Below are 14,764 nucleotides of genomic sequence, written 5' to 3'. Positions count from 1 at the left end.
GTGTTAGAGATCAACTGTTGCTTACATTTCTGCCAGCAAAGGGACAGCCACTTAATGCAGACTAAGGCTAATCCGTGCTGGGTTCCATCCAGTGTTAACATCAGTCATCAGACTTACTGCAGGCATTAAGCTGCTTTATCTTTCTGACATGGTAATTTGTCAGAGACCTGCTTTTTTCTCTCCCACATGGTTGGAGCTTATAACTGGCCTTGAGAATGTTCTTTGAGGCATTCATCAATAAAAACAAGTTTTTCTGTTGGATATTGTAGTGATGGAAATAGTCATAAATCAAATATGTGCATTTTCATTCATAAAAAATTCAGAATGCTTATAGACACTAACAGAGGTGCTGCTTTTTGCTGCTGTAGCAGGATGGCATAAGAGGTTCCTGCTGAAAGCTTAGCCAAACTATAGTGAGTTCTTAAATATAAGTAGTAAATAAAGCTTATGCCCATAGCAGTGGAAACACTGCTTCGCAGATAGTCCTTTTGCACCAGGGGAAGTGGATCATGCAACTTAGAATGCAGTGCATGAGCTGTTCCTAGAATACAGGTATTCATAGGCTGGAACGCCTACAAGAAAACTGGAGAGGGACTTTACACAAGCGAATGTTGTGGTAGGATGAGGGGGAATGGCTTTAAACTGAAAGAGGGGAGATTTAGCTTAGACCTTAGGAAGAAGCTGCTCTTTTAGCTTTTGTGGTCAGGCATGCAGAGCCTATTGTGAGCCTTCCAATTCAGAGGTGTTCAATGTGAGAGTTGAAGCGGAAGCACCTGGAAGCTTTATGCTGAAATAAGTGGAATTATTTCAACAATGGGCTCGGGATGGGTGTGAGAGTTAAAGTGTGTGTGTACAGTTCAGCAAAAACATTTTGGAGGTCTAAAAATAATCTTTAGTGCTTATGAAAAGGCTTTGGTAAAAGGGTGTGGTGGCATTACTTCATGGGGGCTTATAGCATAGAGTGAATTACGTAGGTTATTCTAAACAAGGGTCAGTAAGAGCTTGGTCAGAATCTGTGCATAGTATTTTCGTGTAACTTGCTTGTGGGTAGTTTCTGTTTTATTTTTTAAAAATAGGTATTGTTTTCTTTGTTTCCTTCAAGTTTATGTTTTCTTCTGCTATTTCAACAACTTAACTTTTCAAGGGGGAGAAACTCCCGTTCTGTACTTGCCCTTTGCTAAAGTCTCCTAACCTCCATGTGATTAAAATTGGGAATGTAGGAACATGGTATCAGGCCAGTGATCTGTGTAGCACAATATTCCGTTTCTTAGAATCATGTTTGTAGAAGTTTCTTTTAAACCTGTCATTTAATGGCAGATTTAGAAGCAGAGAGCTTTATCAACCAGCTTTTGGGGGTTTTAAATTGTGTGACATAAAGAAGCCTGGGGGCTGGTGTTTGTTCCAGTCTGCTTTCCTTGGTTTCAAAGCAGTGAGTATCTCCACTTTGTACAGCTGCAGTAAAGAGCTGAAGGGACAGAGTGATACCATGAAGCTGTATCTCACATTGCTTGCATGTGGTTTGATAGAGTTAGTTTAGTTATAAAAAGAAAGCTGGATCATGTATGCTTTCTTAAACTTGAAGGGCAAATACAGAGCTAAATTTCAGGTGAGAGAAAAAGTTTGATGGTAGAGGAGGGTGCCAGGTTTCAAAGCAAATGCCTTATTTTGATCTTCCTGGCTGTCCAAGGTATGCCTATGGAGTCTGTGCTGTGCTTTTCTCAGTTGGTATTTTGGTGTGATATATTACACCCATATTCCCCTCTGTCTAAAATGTATCTTTGTTTTCGTATTACACTATAGCAGTCTGACTTACTGAGTTAGTGACAATCACGAGTTAAATTAAGACTGTAAAACACAGAAAACTACAAATATGTTGGCTATTTTACTGCTCCAAAGCTTCCTTAACCCACCACTATTTATGACTGCTTTGAGCCCTAAAGCCTTAAAAGAACAACTTTTAGACAAATAGAGAATAAAAAACCCTGAAGAAAACCATAAAAGCTAAATAAAAGAAATAAATACAGATTTAGTTCAGTCTACTGTCTGAGGAATTAGCTTTGAATCTGTGCCTTGCAAACAGAAGCAGGACCTGTTATTAATTCCCCTGACAGTCAATGCTTTAATCTCTTCCTGCCTTTTCCCTAGACTGCTCATCATATGCATGGAATCTGTTGATACAGAAAAGGAGTGGTGGTAAATTTCAGACTTGGCGTTTATGCAGTAAGGGTAGTCTGTTACTTTACTAGGATGGAGTGTTACGTTTCAAAGGATGCCTAGCAACATACAATTTCACCATGAGCCTAACATGCTGTACTAGGTTTCAAAGAGTGGTTGAAGCACTAAATGAATTTTAAATTAGGAATAGGAAATTCAAACCAGCATTTCTCTTAACTGGGTTCACTGTAACCACTGACATCTTTTAAGGTCTCGTCTTTTAAGGGTGTTCTGTCAGTTTAGCAGAGCTTTAGTAGTTCAGCAGCTCAGAAAAAGAGACGAGGATGTAATATCTCTGTACAATGTAAAATCCAAATTGGTATCCAGAAGAAAAATCACAGTGCCCAAGACAAGGTTTCCCTTGGATTGTATTTCTACAGTGCTACCCTTTCATAACAAGTGCTTTTTCAAACCTTTTTTAGGCTGTACAGTGGTATTTGCTGAATATTTACTGCATCTCTGACATTTATAGTATAGCTCTATCAACCTACTGATGAACTTTGTGCCAGTTACCTGAATAACTGGTGAAATGGAGAATACAAGATGCAAATGTAGCAAGTCTGAAAAGAGTGGATGCACGGTGGAAATTGCGTGTCCAAAACACTGCTGTACACCACTTGCAGGAAATTAGTGTTCTTTGGCAAACAGAGCACCTGCAGCTTCATTTATTTTCAGGGTCTCATATTCATTGTGCAAGATCAAAGCTGATGTTAAGTGGAATTAATCAGGGGTTCTCCTCTGCTGAGTGACATTCACAGTTGAAAAGGGAAGGTTTGAGGGGAACAACTACTTTGAAACTTGTTCTCAGAAAGAATGGCCCAAGTCTGCTGTAGAATCTGGTGATACTTAGTGTGTAGGTTATCCACCCAATTTTGGCTGCTAGTAGGCATATAGTACCTGAATTAACAGCTCCAGTATGTCCTGTCTGTTCTAAATTGTCCAAAAACTAGCCTGTATAAGCTTTTCTCATTGTACACCCAGCTGTGAGTGTGCTAATTTAGTTTCTGTATGTTCTGGTTTCATAACGTGGTAATTTTTGCTTGTCACTCTGTGTGAAACTTGGATTTCTAGCAATACACAGTTAGAATAATGTTTCTGTGAGCTGAGAATTTACCCTGAGCCCCTCTCAGCATATTGACACACACTTTGATCTGCAGAATTACAGCTGCCCAGTGTTGGGGTGATTCATCTGAACAATGTAGTAAGTGGATTGATAAACATTAGCTCAGTGGAACTCTGTCAGTTCCATACTGAAGGAAAGATCATTGTCTTAATGATAATATTAAACACACAGTTTTACAGCCCTGTAATACATTACTTAGTTTAAATAGGCCATGGTATTACCAGCATAGTGCTTTCTTTTCAGCTAGTGGGTACATTGATCTTTTTGTCTTTAAGTGAACAATGCAATGAGTTTTGGAATAAGAAACTTTCTAATTCTGCTTTGTTTTATTTCTTAGCCAAAGTGAGAGAGAGGAATTTGAAACGGAGTTCAAACAGAAGTACGAGCGAGAAAAGATTCTGCTGACAGAGGAAAACAAGAAACTTTCAAATGAGCTCGATAAGGTAAGTTCTGATGAGTTGTGTCCTGAGTTTACAGTTAGGCTATGTATAAATCTGACAATGTGGAGCTGTATTGGTTATTATTAACTCTTAACTGATAGCAGAAATTGATGTTACACCAAAAGTGGTGATCAGTATTTGATTTGAATAGAGTATCTACACAGAATCCTAGAATGGTTTGGGTTGGAAAGGACCTTAAGTTCATCAAGTTACAACCCCCTGCATGAGGACAGAGACAGCACATGCTAGACCACGTTTCCCAAGGCTCTGTCCAGCCTGGCCTTGAGCACTGCCAGGTTTGGAGCATTTAGAACTTGAGAATGTGTGCATATATATGTATATATATACATGCACTTGTATGTGTATTTGTGTGAAGGAATTGAGTTAGATAGTCTTACCGTTTAGTAAGATTCATTTTAGTCAATACCCTAAGCCAAGAAAAAAAGGTTATTTAATTCATGGTATGACCCCGATATAAAAATACATAGTTAATGATGTGGTTACTTAGGGTATATCTGCATGTCAGTTACTGTGAAAAAGCAGGGCCCTCCCACCCATTGAGATGAAGTGTTACCTTGAGATATTAAAAAGATACAAATGATAAGGCATATTAATTGAAGTCTGTTGAGCAAGGAATAATTGTTTTGTGCATTTAGATTATCTCTTTATTGTTCATTTTGACAGGTTATTCAAGTTCATTGTGGATTAGCCAAGTTTTGCTAAACTAGTCTATTCTTTTTGTGATATATTAGATTTTCTAAAAATATGATGAAACTAGAATGTTCTTCAAAGTAAGCCAGCGTTCAAATTGAATGCTGTTTTCATACCACTATAAAACACATGCTTTGCCTCTATGTAGGCTTAGTCCAAGAGCAGTAAGAGATTTGTCACTTGGATAGTTTTTCTGCTTAGTGTCAGGCATATTTAAATTGTAAGTCCATTTAAATGATAAGTATGGAGTAGAGTACTTTGGGGTAAAAAGCAGAACAGATTTAAAACTGATACTTTTTTTCACCGCTTCAACTTATTAATGTATTTCAGTACTAAAAGAAGCTTTTTACTTGAGAGCCATTCTCCTAAGCAGGGCTTCCTATAAAGTCTGTCTGATGTCTGATTCCAGTTTGACTTTCTGAATAGCCATTTAATGCAATGAAGGTTTAGTTCCCCATACCAAGCCAGGTTAGCTGTGGCTTTGTCTTGCAGAATGTGTGTGTATGAATGACAGCTCTGTGAATGAGAGAGGTTAACTGTTGGGTATAACATATTGTACTTACAGATGTGCATTTAATTTCAATTTCCCTGACTGCAAGTAAGTAAAATGAAAAAAGAGGGGAATGTGAGACACCTGGAGAATCTCAGGACTGACTCATGCCTGTTAAGCCTCTCATTCTCCATGGTTACTAAACAAGGGAGAGGTTTGACAGTTTTATCTGAATGACAACAATTTTTGTGCCCTTGCTTTGCCCTTACAGTGTAGGTTTTTTCATATAGAACATTCCACACCTATATGTTGCAAAGCAGAAATCTCCTAAGAGTTTTGGAGGTATTTAAAGACTAATTCTCAGAAAACTAATTAATTAGAGTAAAAATGTAGTTCTAGTCCTTAAAGATGGTCTTTCAGTACAGCTGAGGTCATACATAAGAAGAGATCCTGGTTTTTATTGTTGCATGGTGTATTATCGTGATGGGTAGTATCAATTTCTAAAGCAATGTGAGTGAGAGGAACACATGGGTTTGAGTCTGCAAAGGTGGAATCACAGCAGCTTATACCTTTAACAAGTTGTTCACATTCTCATTCAGCTCACTGCCATGTTTGAGAGGCTGAGTATGAATAACCGGCAGCTGGAAGAAGAGATGAGAGACCTGGCTGATAAAAAGGAGTCCGTGGCCCACTGGGAGGCCCAAATTACTGAGATCATCCAGTGGTGAGTCCTCTGCTCTAATGTCACTGCAGAATCCCCTCAGGATGTGGTAGGGCTGTTACTCAGTTTTTGCCTTTGCACGTGGCACTTGGAAGCGCTTAGGTAAAATCTTACAACTGGCCTGGATTGTGCTGTATTTTTCCATGAGATTTTAATAGTACCTAAATCCTCCTTAAGAGTGAAAGTGTCTAACCAAACACAACTTCTTGAAGTGCAGAAGAGTGGCCATTGGGTGTGGTTTGTGGCTTTGGAAGAATGCTGGAAGGATCATGTGCTGAGCTCACGCCTCGGAGAGGGATCAAGCCTGGGAAAAGCAGTGGCTGAGTGTTTGTGTCTCGGCATTAATTTCCTTCATCTGCTTGTCATGTGGCAGAATGAAACAAATACAGTGCAACTTTTATGTGATCGGTTTTTTTACAAGGAGGGCATTCGAGACTACCACAAATAAATAATGACGTTATGTTTCTAAAGTCTTCTGGCCAGTTATAATAAATCAAGGACAAAAAAAAAACCCAAGTTGAAACTATTAAGAGAAAAAGATTGTTTTATCTAGGTGGTCTTTATTTTTCCTCTCCATGACTGCTTCTCTCCCCTCCCTTTTATGGTGTGTTGCAGTGTTCAGCATCTACAAAACCAGTTTTCATCCACATACTTTCTTTACAGATTACTCACTTCTAGGAAGATTTCATCATAATATACTCATCTTTTTTTTGTTTACTACTTGGTTATTCTCCCCCATTATTCTCATCTCATGTTAGTAAAAAAAATCTAATATGTTGTGTCAAAGCAAAAATGGGAAACGTTTCTTATAATGAAACTGTTTGGTATTTTTGAAATGTCAATATCATTTTGTTATCCAGATACACAGGAATTTGACTTTTGCATATTGCCATGTGAATATGTAACAGGAAAGAAGGGCTATCCTCTGGGCTTCTTCAAGTGTTTTAAGCAGTGATTGTAACATAAAGTATGTAATGCCAATCTGTGCTATGAAGTCCATAGTGTCTCAGACCATTATATGTCTAGCAGAGGTTAACAAATGTACAGGGTCCACTTCGTGCATATTCCTTTTCAATCTTGTCTCTCATAACTGAGTATAGTAGATGGCATCACGGAAATAAAAAATATGTAAGAGTTGTTTAAATGAACAGCTAATTTCTAGATAGATAGAAATGGTTATTTGGGGGAAAAAAAATCAAGGTAACAAGACAGACAGGTCTATTATTTCACATTCCATATTGTAATAACGTAATGCTTATCATTCTTAATGCACCAAGGTAACCAAACCCTGTTTTTCAGATTTACATGTGAAAGCACTCCTGAAGCTTGGCAGTTCTGGCAAAAGCCAAGTCTGACTTACTTAACACTATGTAAAAACATACCAACAGCTATTAAGAATGTCCCTGCTCCAATTTATGAGAGTGTTTAATATTTTAAGATGTGCTACTGATGTGGTTTAGGCTTGTGATAAAGGATCTCGCATGTATTAGAGATGTGGCTGTGGGGGTAAGAGAGGTTTGAGTGTTTGTATCTCTAAAGATACCTATTGAAACCAATCGGATACATGCAAGGCTAACTTTTGGAATGAAAGATACCATTTTACTGATCCCTTATGATAATACAATGTTTTTTTTTAAAAGTATGGAACTAAAAATTAAACAATTCTGTGAAAAGTAAGAAAAAAGATAGAAGTACTGGGAGCAGACTTGCAAGAGATTAAAAAGATGTGGCTTGGTTCCAGTTCCCAATCATGATGCACATCCAATACTTTCTCTCCATACTCCTCTCTGCTGATGTTGACTTTTTTTCAGCAATGTGAGGCCTTAGCTTGCCTCATGTATTTTTTCTCGTTATGTTTAGATTCTCCATGTGTTACCCAGGTAATCTGGTCATGTCCCTCTGCTGGCCTTAGAATTCAGCACTGCATACTGAAAGCAGGTCCTTCTTGGGGGATTTTTTTTACTGTGAACATGGGATGCTATATGAAGTACTTAAACATAGTTCACAGAATCCCATAGTTCACAGAATCCTGAGGGTTGGAAGGGACCTCAAAAGATCATCTAGTCCAACCCCCCTGCAAGAGCAGGGTAACCTAGAGTACTTAGAGTACATCACACAGGACATCTATAATAATGATAACCATTTTAAAAAGGAGGGGAAAAAATGATGAAAGCTAGTCTTCTTTAACCCTTCACAAGCTCTGTTTTCCTCAGAACACAGTTTCAATCCATACCTGTCCACCTCTTCAGCATGACAACAGAATGCTTTGGTGCTAACAAAGTGGGGGGAAAGCTTGTTGGCTCCCTCTTCAAAACTAACAGATTATTCACAGGATGCTACCTTAAGATAGATATTTGTGGTGCATTCTTTCTACCTCTTAAACTTGGAGTTTGGCCACCAGCATCGTTTTGTACCAAGATTCATGAAGGATGGGAGGCAGTAGATGGACTTAATTACTGGGTTTGTAAACAGTTTGCTCAGCTGCCCATGGTAGTTTGAGGGATTTGTTGTAGCCCTGTTGTAAGTAACACAAGCCCAAGGAGTCCCTTATGTCCTTTGATTGCTTTGCCATCTAATGGATATCTCTCTCAGGAAATCTGTTCCCTGTTCAAATCCACATTTTGGGTGGTTAAGATTGTCACTTTTTTATGACTCCTTGCACCCTTTTAAATCATTATTTCCTTTAGATTTTATAACTTGTGAGTTATTTGGATGGCCTATTATGTTCCCTTTAGCTTTTTCCTGCTTTCTTAGTGTGCTCTCTTGAATCTTTTTGGGGCAAATGTACAAAAGCCTTTTTATTTTTGCTGTTATTATATCAAGATTCTATAAATACAGCCAGATTTTGATACAAACACTTGAATCAAACTGTCATTGCAAATTCTAATATGGTAGCAACAGACCCTCACAGATCACTCAGCCTTAATGGAGCTATTACATTGACAATTTATATTAGCCAAATCACTCATCATTCCTTGACAAGGGTAAGAAGTATTGAGGCTTTTATTGTCAGCTATAAATTTTCCTTTGGGAGATGGGAAAGAGATTGATTGCATTGGAGTTTCATGCAGTCTCTTCAAAAAGAAATCCTTTAAATAGCCATGCTACCATATTTCTGTTCTGCTGCAGAAAGGAGGTCGATGGAAATCTTGGTAGTGATTCCCGTTGTACTTGGCAAGAATCTCTAGGAAGGATTCATGTAACCTTGTTCTAGAAGTCCTAAGGCAGACAAATAAATCCCATTAGTAGTACTTTAGAAGCCACTTTTTTTCCCCATTGATTGAAAATGAAGCCTAGGCAACTAGTTCAAATGAATAACTCTGTATTGTTGTTCATATGGATGAGCTAAATCCTACCTAATTTACCTAGTGGATGTTTGCTTAGATTCAGCTGGGTAGCTCTGAGGAGAAAGCACACACAAATTGTGGAAGAGGATTAGCAAAAATTTGGGGAAAATTCAACTGTAAGAAACTCAAAGCATGAAAAATCCTGAGATGCATCATGCTTGTGGTGTGAATAATCAGAAGTTTAGCATCTATGAAAGAGAAATTCAGGAGGGCAGTGGGAAATGTCAGTGTTTGGGAGCAGAGTGAAGTGTTGAAACTTCTTAGAGAAGCAGCTTTAAATCCAAATCTTGTTGAGGAGGGCTGGGGGGAAGGAAATAAGATGCAGGGTTTGAGCATAGTGATACAATGACAGACATTTAAAAGCATTGAGAAACAAGGAGAATTGGGAGTGATGGCTCTTGAACTTCCTTAGTGGTTTTAAACCAGATAAGATGCAGCTTGGCCTAAGACCCCAGGGCTTTAAGACTGCTCCTGTTCAGCAAAACTGTTTAGGCTTCTGGGCCCATATTGTATTGTAAAATAGGACACAGAGACCTGAAGAGTCTGAGTTTCTGAGCAGCCTGACAGCTTACTAGATATTAGTCAATGCTTATTCAAAGGTTGTCACGGTGTTAGCTCCAACCGAACAGTTGAATTTAATGTGACAGGAATTTGTACTATGTTGCTGTTGTAGGTTCTTTATAGTTAATGAACTAAGCTTTCAGGGGCACTTCTGTTACATATGCAAACAGAACAGTTAACCTCAGCTAAATTTTCTGTAAACAAAGTTGACTGTGTGGAACCTGAAGAACTTTCCTGCCTTACGTCTTCTGTTGTGCTTGGTAGGACTCTCCCCAGGAAGTGGGGCAAGGAGAGAAACATTAGGAAGAGTAACTTTACCATTCTTGCTCTGTTTTTTTGTTTGTTTTTAAAGCCAAGCAAACAAAAAGCAATCGAGCAAAACAGCAATAAATCAGAAATCTACATGACTCCTTGGGTCACACAACCCATTTCACATCGGTGTTTGCGATCATGTCTTTAATCACTCTTCATTATCGAGGGAATTTTGCCATCTAGTGGACAACAAAACTATTTCCCCAATTTGTACTGCTGTTGTTTACTGTCTTCCGAAGTCTGAGGAGTTTCCTTGAACTCGGTATAGATTTCTGCAAACAATTGATTTTATCTTTTAATTTTCTATTTTTTTACATGTTCTGTGAAACATCTTTATGAGGTTTTTCCATGTGCATCTTTTCAGTATTCAGAGTCTGGAGGCTCTGTGCATCATAGACCCAGTAACTGAAGTATTTCCTTATTGCATGTTGAAACTTGACAAAGAAATTGGACATTGACATTGTCCCTTTTTTCCTCAAAGTTTTTACACATTAAAAACAGAGAAGATAAATGCTGATTCCTACATCCCTTTTCCTTCCTTCTACATCACTTTCTTGCCTTGAGAGCATCACATTCCTTTTACTCCTGCTTACATTGCACTCGTTTCTTTTTACTATGCATTATGTGCCTTCCACCCTCCAAAAGCATCTCAGTGCTATTTCCTCACATCTTTTGCCGACTCCTAGATGCTAAGTAGTTTGTATCGGCCAAGTTTATCTGTATCTGATCATTGCAATGTATCCAGCATGTTATGGGAAAAGAAGTTGGAGTGCTGCTTCCATTGAGTTCTAGTATACCTTGGGAAAAATAGTGACTCATTAATATCAAAACTCTCACTGACTTTATTAAAGTTGTGTTCTTTTCTAGGCTCTTCCCTACCTCTTGAGCTGAATTACAAGCAGGAGACAAAGCAGATAAAGCCCAAAGCATGAATAAGTGCTTAGTTTTTCATGTTGGGTATGAGTTTTGTGGTCACTATTTTTGCATTAGCCTCCTCTGTATTAAAGCAATTTTTCTTATGTAAACTTTAAACTGCTCAGCCAGAAGTCAGTACAACCCGTAGCTGTTTAGTCCATGGCTTTTGCATTGTGATCTTGCCATAAGACTACTGTGGGAAAGTTCTGTCCCTCCCTGTGGCAGTTCAGAGTGTGTGCTCTCCCTCTTTCTTGCCTCCTAGTCTCTAAATCTTTGTTGAAATACTGATTTTATTAATTAATGGTAAACTTGCAAGTAGAACCATTTCTGTATTTATTGTGTGCATGAAGTCCATAGCATCAACTAGAGAAACATGTTGCTTTATTGGTATGAAGGGGGAATCACTCCAACAGAATTACAGCTATGAAGCAAGGGAAAGTTAATTTCTCTTAAATAGAAATATTATTTTCACACTTTCCTCTACGTTATTTAAAGCAATTAGATGTTCATTACTTAGAGCACATCCTAAACATTTCTGTGGTTAGTGCTGACAGATCTAACTGCGATCAGCTGTGGTATTAGACTGCTGGTCTTCAGGACCAGCTCAGACTGGGGTGTACCCTGGTGTCGCAGAGCTGTGTTTGTTCTGTGGGTTAGATGAGCGTGTCCAGAGCCAGGCATGTGAGGTGAAAGGAACTAGGTGTGTGTGTGTGTTTGGGTGAAGTTTTTCATAAGCTACTTAGTTTTCAGTGACATAATTTTTTGGCAACTCCCTTTTCTATGTTAAAACCTGAAGCAATGTAAAGAAAGATCCTTCTGCTGTCATTAATCACAAAGTCTTTATTTCCTCCATGTAACTGATGGTGAAAGAATCTCAAAACGAGACATGTTTCCTCCTTGATTTCTTCACACCCAGAAAACATGGCTTGATAGAAAGCAAGCTCAGAGAGCCTCTTCTGGCTTATGTTGTTTAATAATATTGGAATTATATTCTCTCTCTTTAATTAGCATTTCTTGAAACAACATCACTGACTCTAACTACTAGCTCTCATAGTTGATACAGTAAACCACTAGTTCCAATACTGTATTATACTGGGACATATATTACTTTCTTAGATACATAGTTCTTTAATCTTTATTCCTTCTCTTAAAGAAGGATATTTTTATTGGATGTTTGCAAAGCAATAAAGGCTTAGTTCTGTGTGGTTTTCTTTATTATATTTTTTTGTTTCCTTATGCTTTATGGTTTTTGGTTTGTATTCTGCTAGTTTGTGTTTCTGATTGCTATTTTGTTGAAGGGATTTGTGGCTTTTTTTCCTTTCAATTCTTTGTTAAAACACCCTTTTATTCTTCTGTAATTGTTTAGGGTAAGTGATGAAAAAGATGCACGAGGTTATCTTCAAGCCTTGGCCTCTAAAATGACAGAAGAACTAGAGGCACTGAGGAACTCCAGTTTGGGTGCAAGAGCTACAGTAAGACTATTTCCATATGTCAGAGGGGGTTTTCTTTGTAAAAACACTAATTAGATAGTTTCAGCTGCAGTTTCTACCTGTCTGTAGAGTCTGTGTTAGTCAAAATTTCACCTTTTCTAGAGCTTCCATTCTGAATAACTGGAATAGCCAATTTATTGTTTATCAATGAATTAAACACAAACATATTTATAATGTGCTTTTATATATGTCATTGTTCAAGTAGCTGGTTTATACTAATATATGAATTTATTGAAGTAAATCTATACTTTGGGTCATGAAAAACTTTGTCTTATGAAATGTGAATGTCCTTCATAGCTGTCATATGAATTGAGGCACATCCAAACTAGAATTCACAATGGTTTTAAGATTGTAACAGCATAAGATGTTCATTTTGCCTATCTAATACTTGAGTTTAAAAATAATACTGCTAGTAACCATACTCTTAATTTTTTTATATTACTTTGAAATGAATGACTCTGACATTAAGAACATAATAGACAAAAATGTAATTGTTTGAAGTTAGTTCCATTCCTCAGTTTCAGCTTTCCTTCCTCTTAGCCTTTCTTTTCCCTTTTATTATTCTTTGTTAGGACATGCCCTGGAAGATGCGCCGCTTCGCAAAACTGGATATGTCTGCAAGGTTGGAACTACAATCTGCTCTTGATGCGGAAATCCGAGCCAAACAGGCTATTCAAGATGAGTTGAATAAAGTCAAAGCTTCCTGTATATCTACAGAGTGGTAAGACTGAATTGTTCGGAAGAAATTTACTGTGATAATTCCTAGGGATTGTCATCAAATCTTGATTTTATCTTATCTGTCAAAATTTGATATGAATGACGTGCCAGTTCCTTACATCCAAATGTGAAAAAAAGACCATATGTTTCTTTATGGTGTAAGCAGCTGAATATCAGATTGGGAGTGATCATCTGGTCCCAGCTTTCTAGGTATGGCATGACCTAGACTAGATGTTCCAGTGTCCTGTCCAGCCACATCTTAAAGAAGTTCAGTTCTGGGGAATCCACCACTTCCCTGGAGAGTTTATTCCAATGGCTGGTTGTCAATGTGAAAAATTTTTCTCTTGTATCTGATCAGAATCTCCTAAGGAGTAACTTGTGCCCATCACCCCTTGTCTTCTCCATGTAAAGAGACTCCTTGTAAAAAGGGAGTCTCCCATCTTCCTTGTAGCCACCCTTTAAGTACTGGCACATGGTGATGAAGTCTGTCCTGGGCATTCTTTTCTCCAGGCTGAACAAACCCAGTTCTCAGGCTTTCCTCACAAGGCAGGTTCCCAGTTCTTGGATCATCTTTGTAGCCCTTCTCTGAACTCTCTCCAGCCTGTCCACATCTTTTTTTGAATACTGGGAACCAAAACTGAACTCAGTATTCTAGTTGTGGCTTGGAAAGTGCAGAGTAGAGTGGGGTAATGACTTCTTCATCTCTGGTGGTGATGCCCTTGTTGATATAACCCAGCATCCTTGGGTTGCTGCAGCTGCACACTGTTCACCCATATTAAAGAGACTTTCAGAGGGGACAGTTTAATAATACAATCTCTCCTAGTTGTGTTAACAAGTTCTAATGCAAGCAGAGTTTGCTTTTGTGTCTTTACCATACTCTCTTCCATTCTGTTGATAGCTGCATTGGGTTAGCTGGCAAAAATCACTTCTTGCATACAGATTTGCACTGTAATAAGATGTGGTTATGGAAGATTATGAATTCTTGTATGCCTTCATCAGACATATCCTCTCCTCCCTTTTTAGACTTCATTTAGGTGAATGCCTAAAGCAGGGATTAGTGGGAAGACATTCAATTTCTAGGTTTCCAAGTTCAGTCTAGCTTAGAGTGATTGACTTGTTTTGCAGCTTCAGAAAAGTTGCAAACTTTCAGTTGCTCTCTGCTGGACAGAACTGAGATTCAAATATGTTGTCTGTAAAGCAGGAATACCATGTCCACTTGACTTGGATGATTTTCAGACCACATAACATGATAGGCAGCACTGTAGATCCTCTAACAGGATGTTTGCTTTGATAGACAAGATGAGAAGTGTGGTAGAAATGTGTTACCTGTTGGCTGTGAATCAGCAAGCACTGAGACAACTAGCTATGAAATGACTGAGAATTAAAATAGTTCAGTATCATCTATGAGAATGACAGGCACTGTGAAGTAACAAATTAAAAAAAACAACAAAAAAAAACCCCAAACCAATTTTAAGCATAAAATAACATGTGGTCTTTTTTTCTTATTCATAGGATACAGGCTCACACAATTACTCTCTAATTAGAAACATGAGCCTATTTAATAAGTAAACAGGGGCAATTAATTGCTTTTTATGTCGCTTGGGTTTTTTAAATACCATACAAAACAGGTCCCAATAGATTTCTGAATTCATTCTGCATTTGATGACATCCAGAAGCTTGCTGGGCATTAATTTTTAAATAGCATGCAAAGATGTACTGTAGT

General features: G+C 38.1%; 1 protein-coding gene across 1 annotated transcript in view; it reads left to right on the top strand.

Moving 5' to 3' along the window:
* The window catches only part of CDC42BPA (CDC42 binding protein kinase alpha), a 181,523-nt gene that overhangs the window by 121,561 nt on the left and 45,198 nt on the right, over positions 1 to 14,764 (top strand). Inside the window, exons 17-20 of the mRNA XM_034060359.1 lie at positions 3,675 to 3,780; positions 5,578 to 5,702; positions 12,201 to 12,306; positions 12,897 to 13,045. Of these exons, the coding sequence (XP_033916250.1) occupies positions 3,675 to 3,780; positions 5,578 to 5,702; positions 12,201 to 12,306; positions 12,897 to 13,045 (486 nt within the window). The remainder of the gene's footprint in view (positions 1 to 3,674; positions 3,781 to 5,577; positions 5,703 to 12,200; positions 12,307 to 12,896; positions 13,046 to 14,764) is intronic.

This window comes from Melopsittacus undulatus, chromosome 3 (assembly GCF_012275295.1).
Source record: "Melopsittacus undulatus isolate bMelUnd1 chromosome 3, bMelUnd1.mat.Z, whole genome shotgun sequence".
NCBI lineage: Eukaryota > Metazoa > Chordata > Aves > Psittaciformes > Psittaculidae > Melopsittacus > Melopsittacus undulatus.
This window is presented reverse-complemented; position numbering and strand designations above follow the sequence as displayed.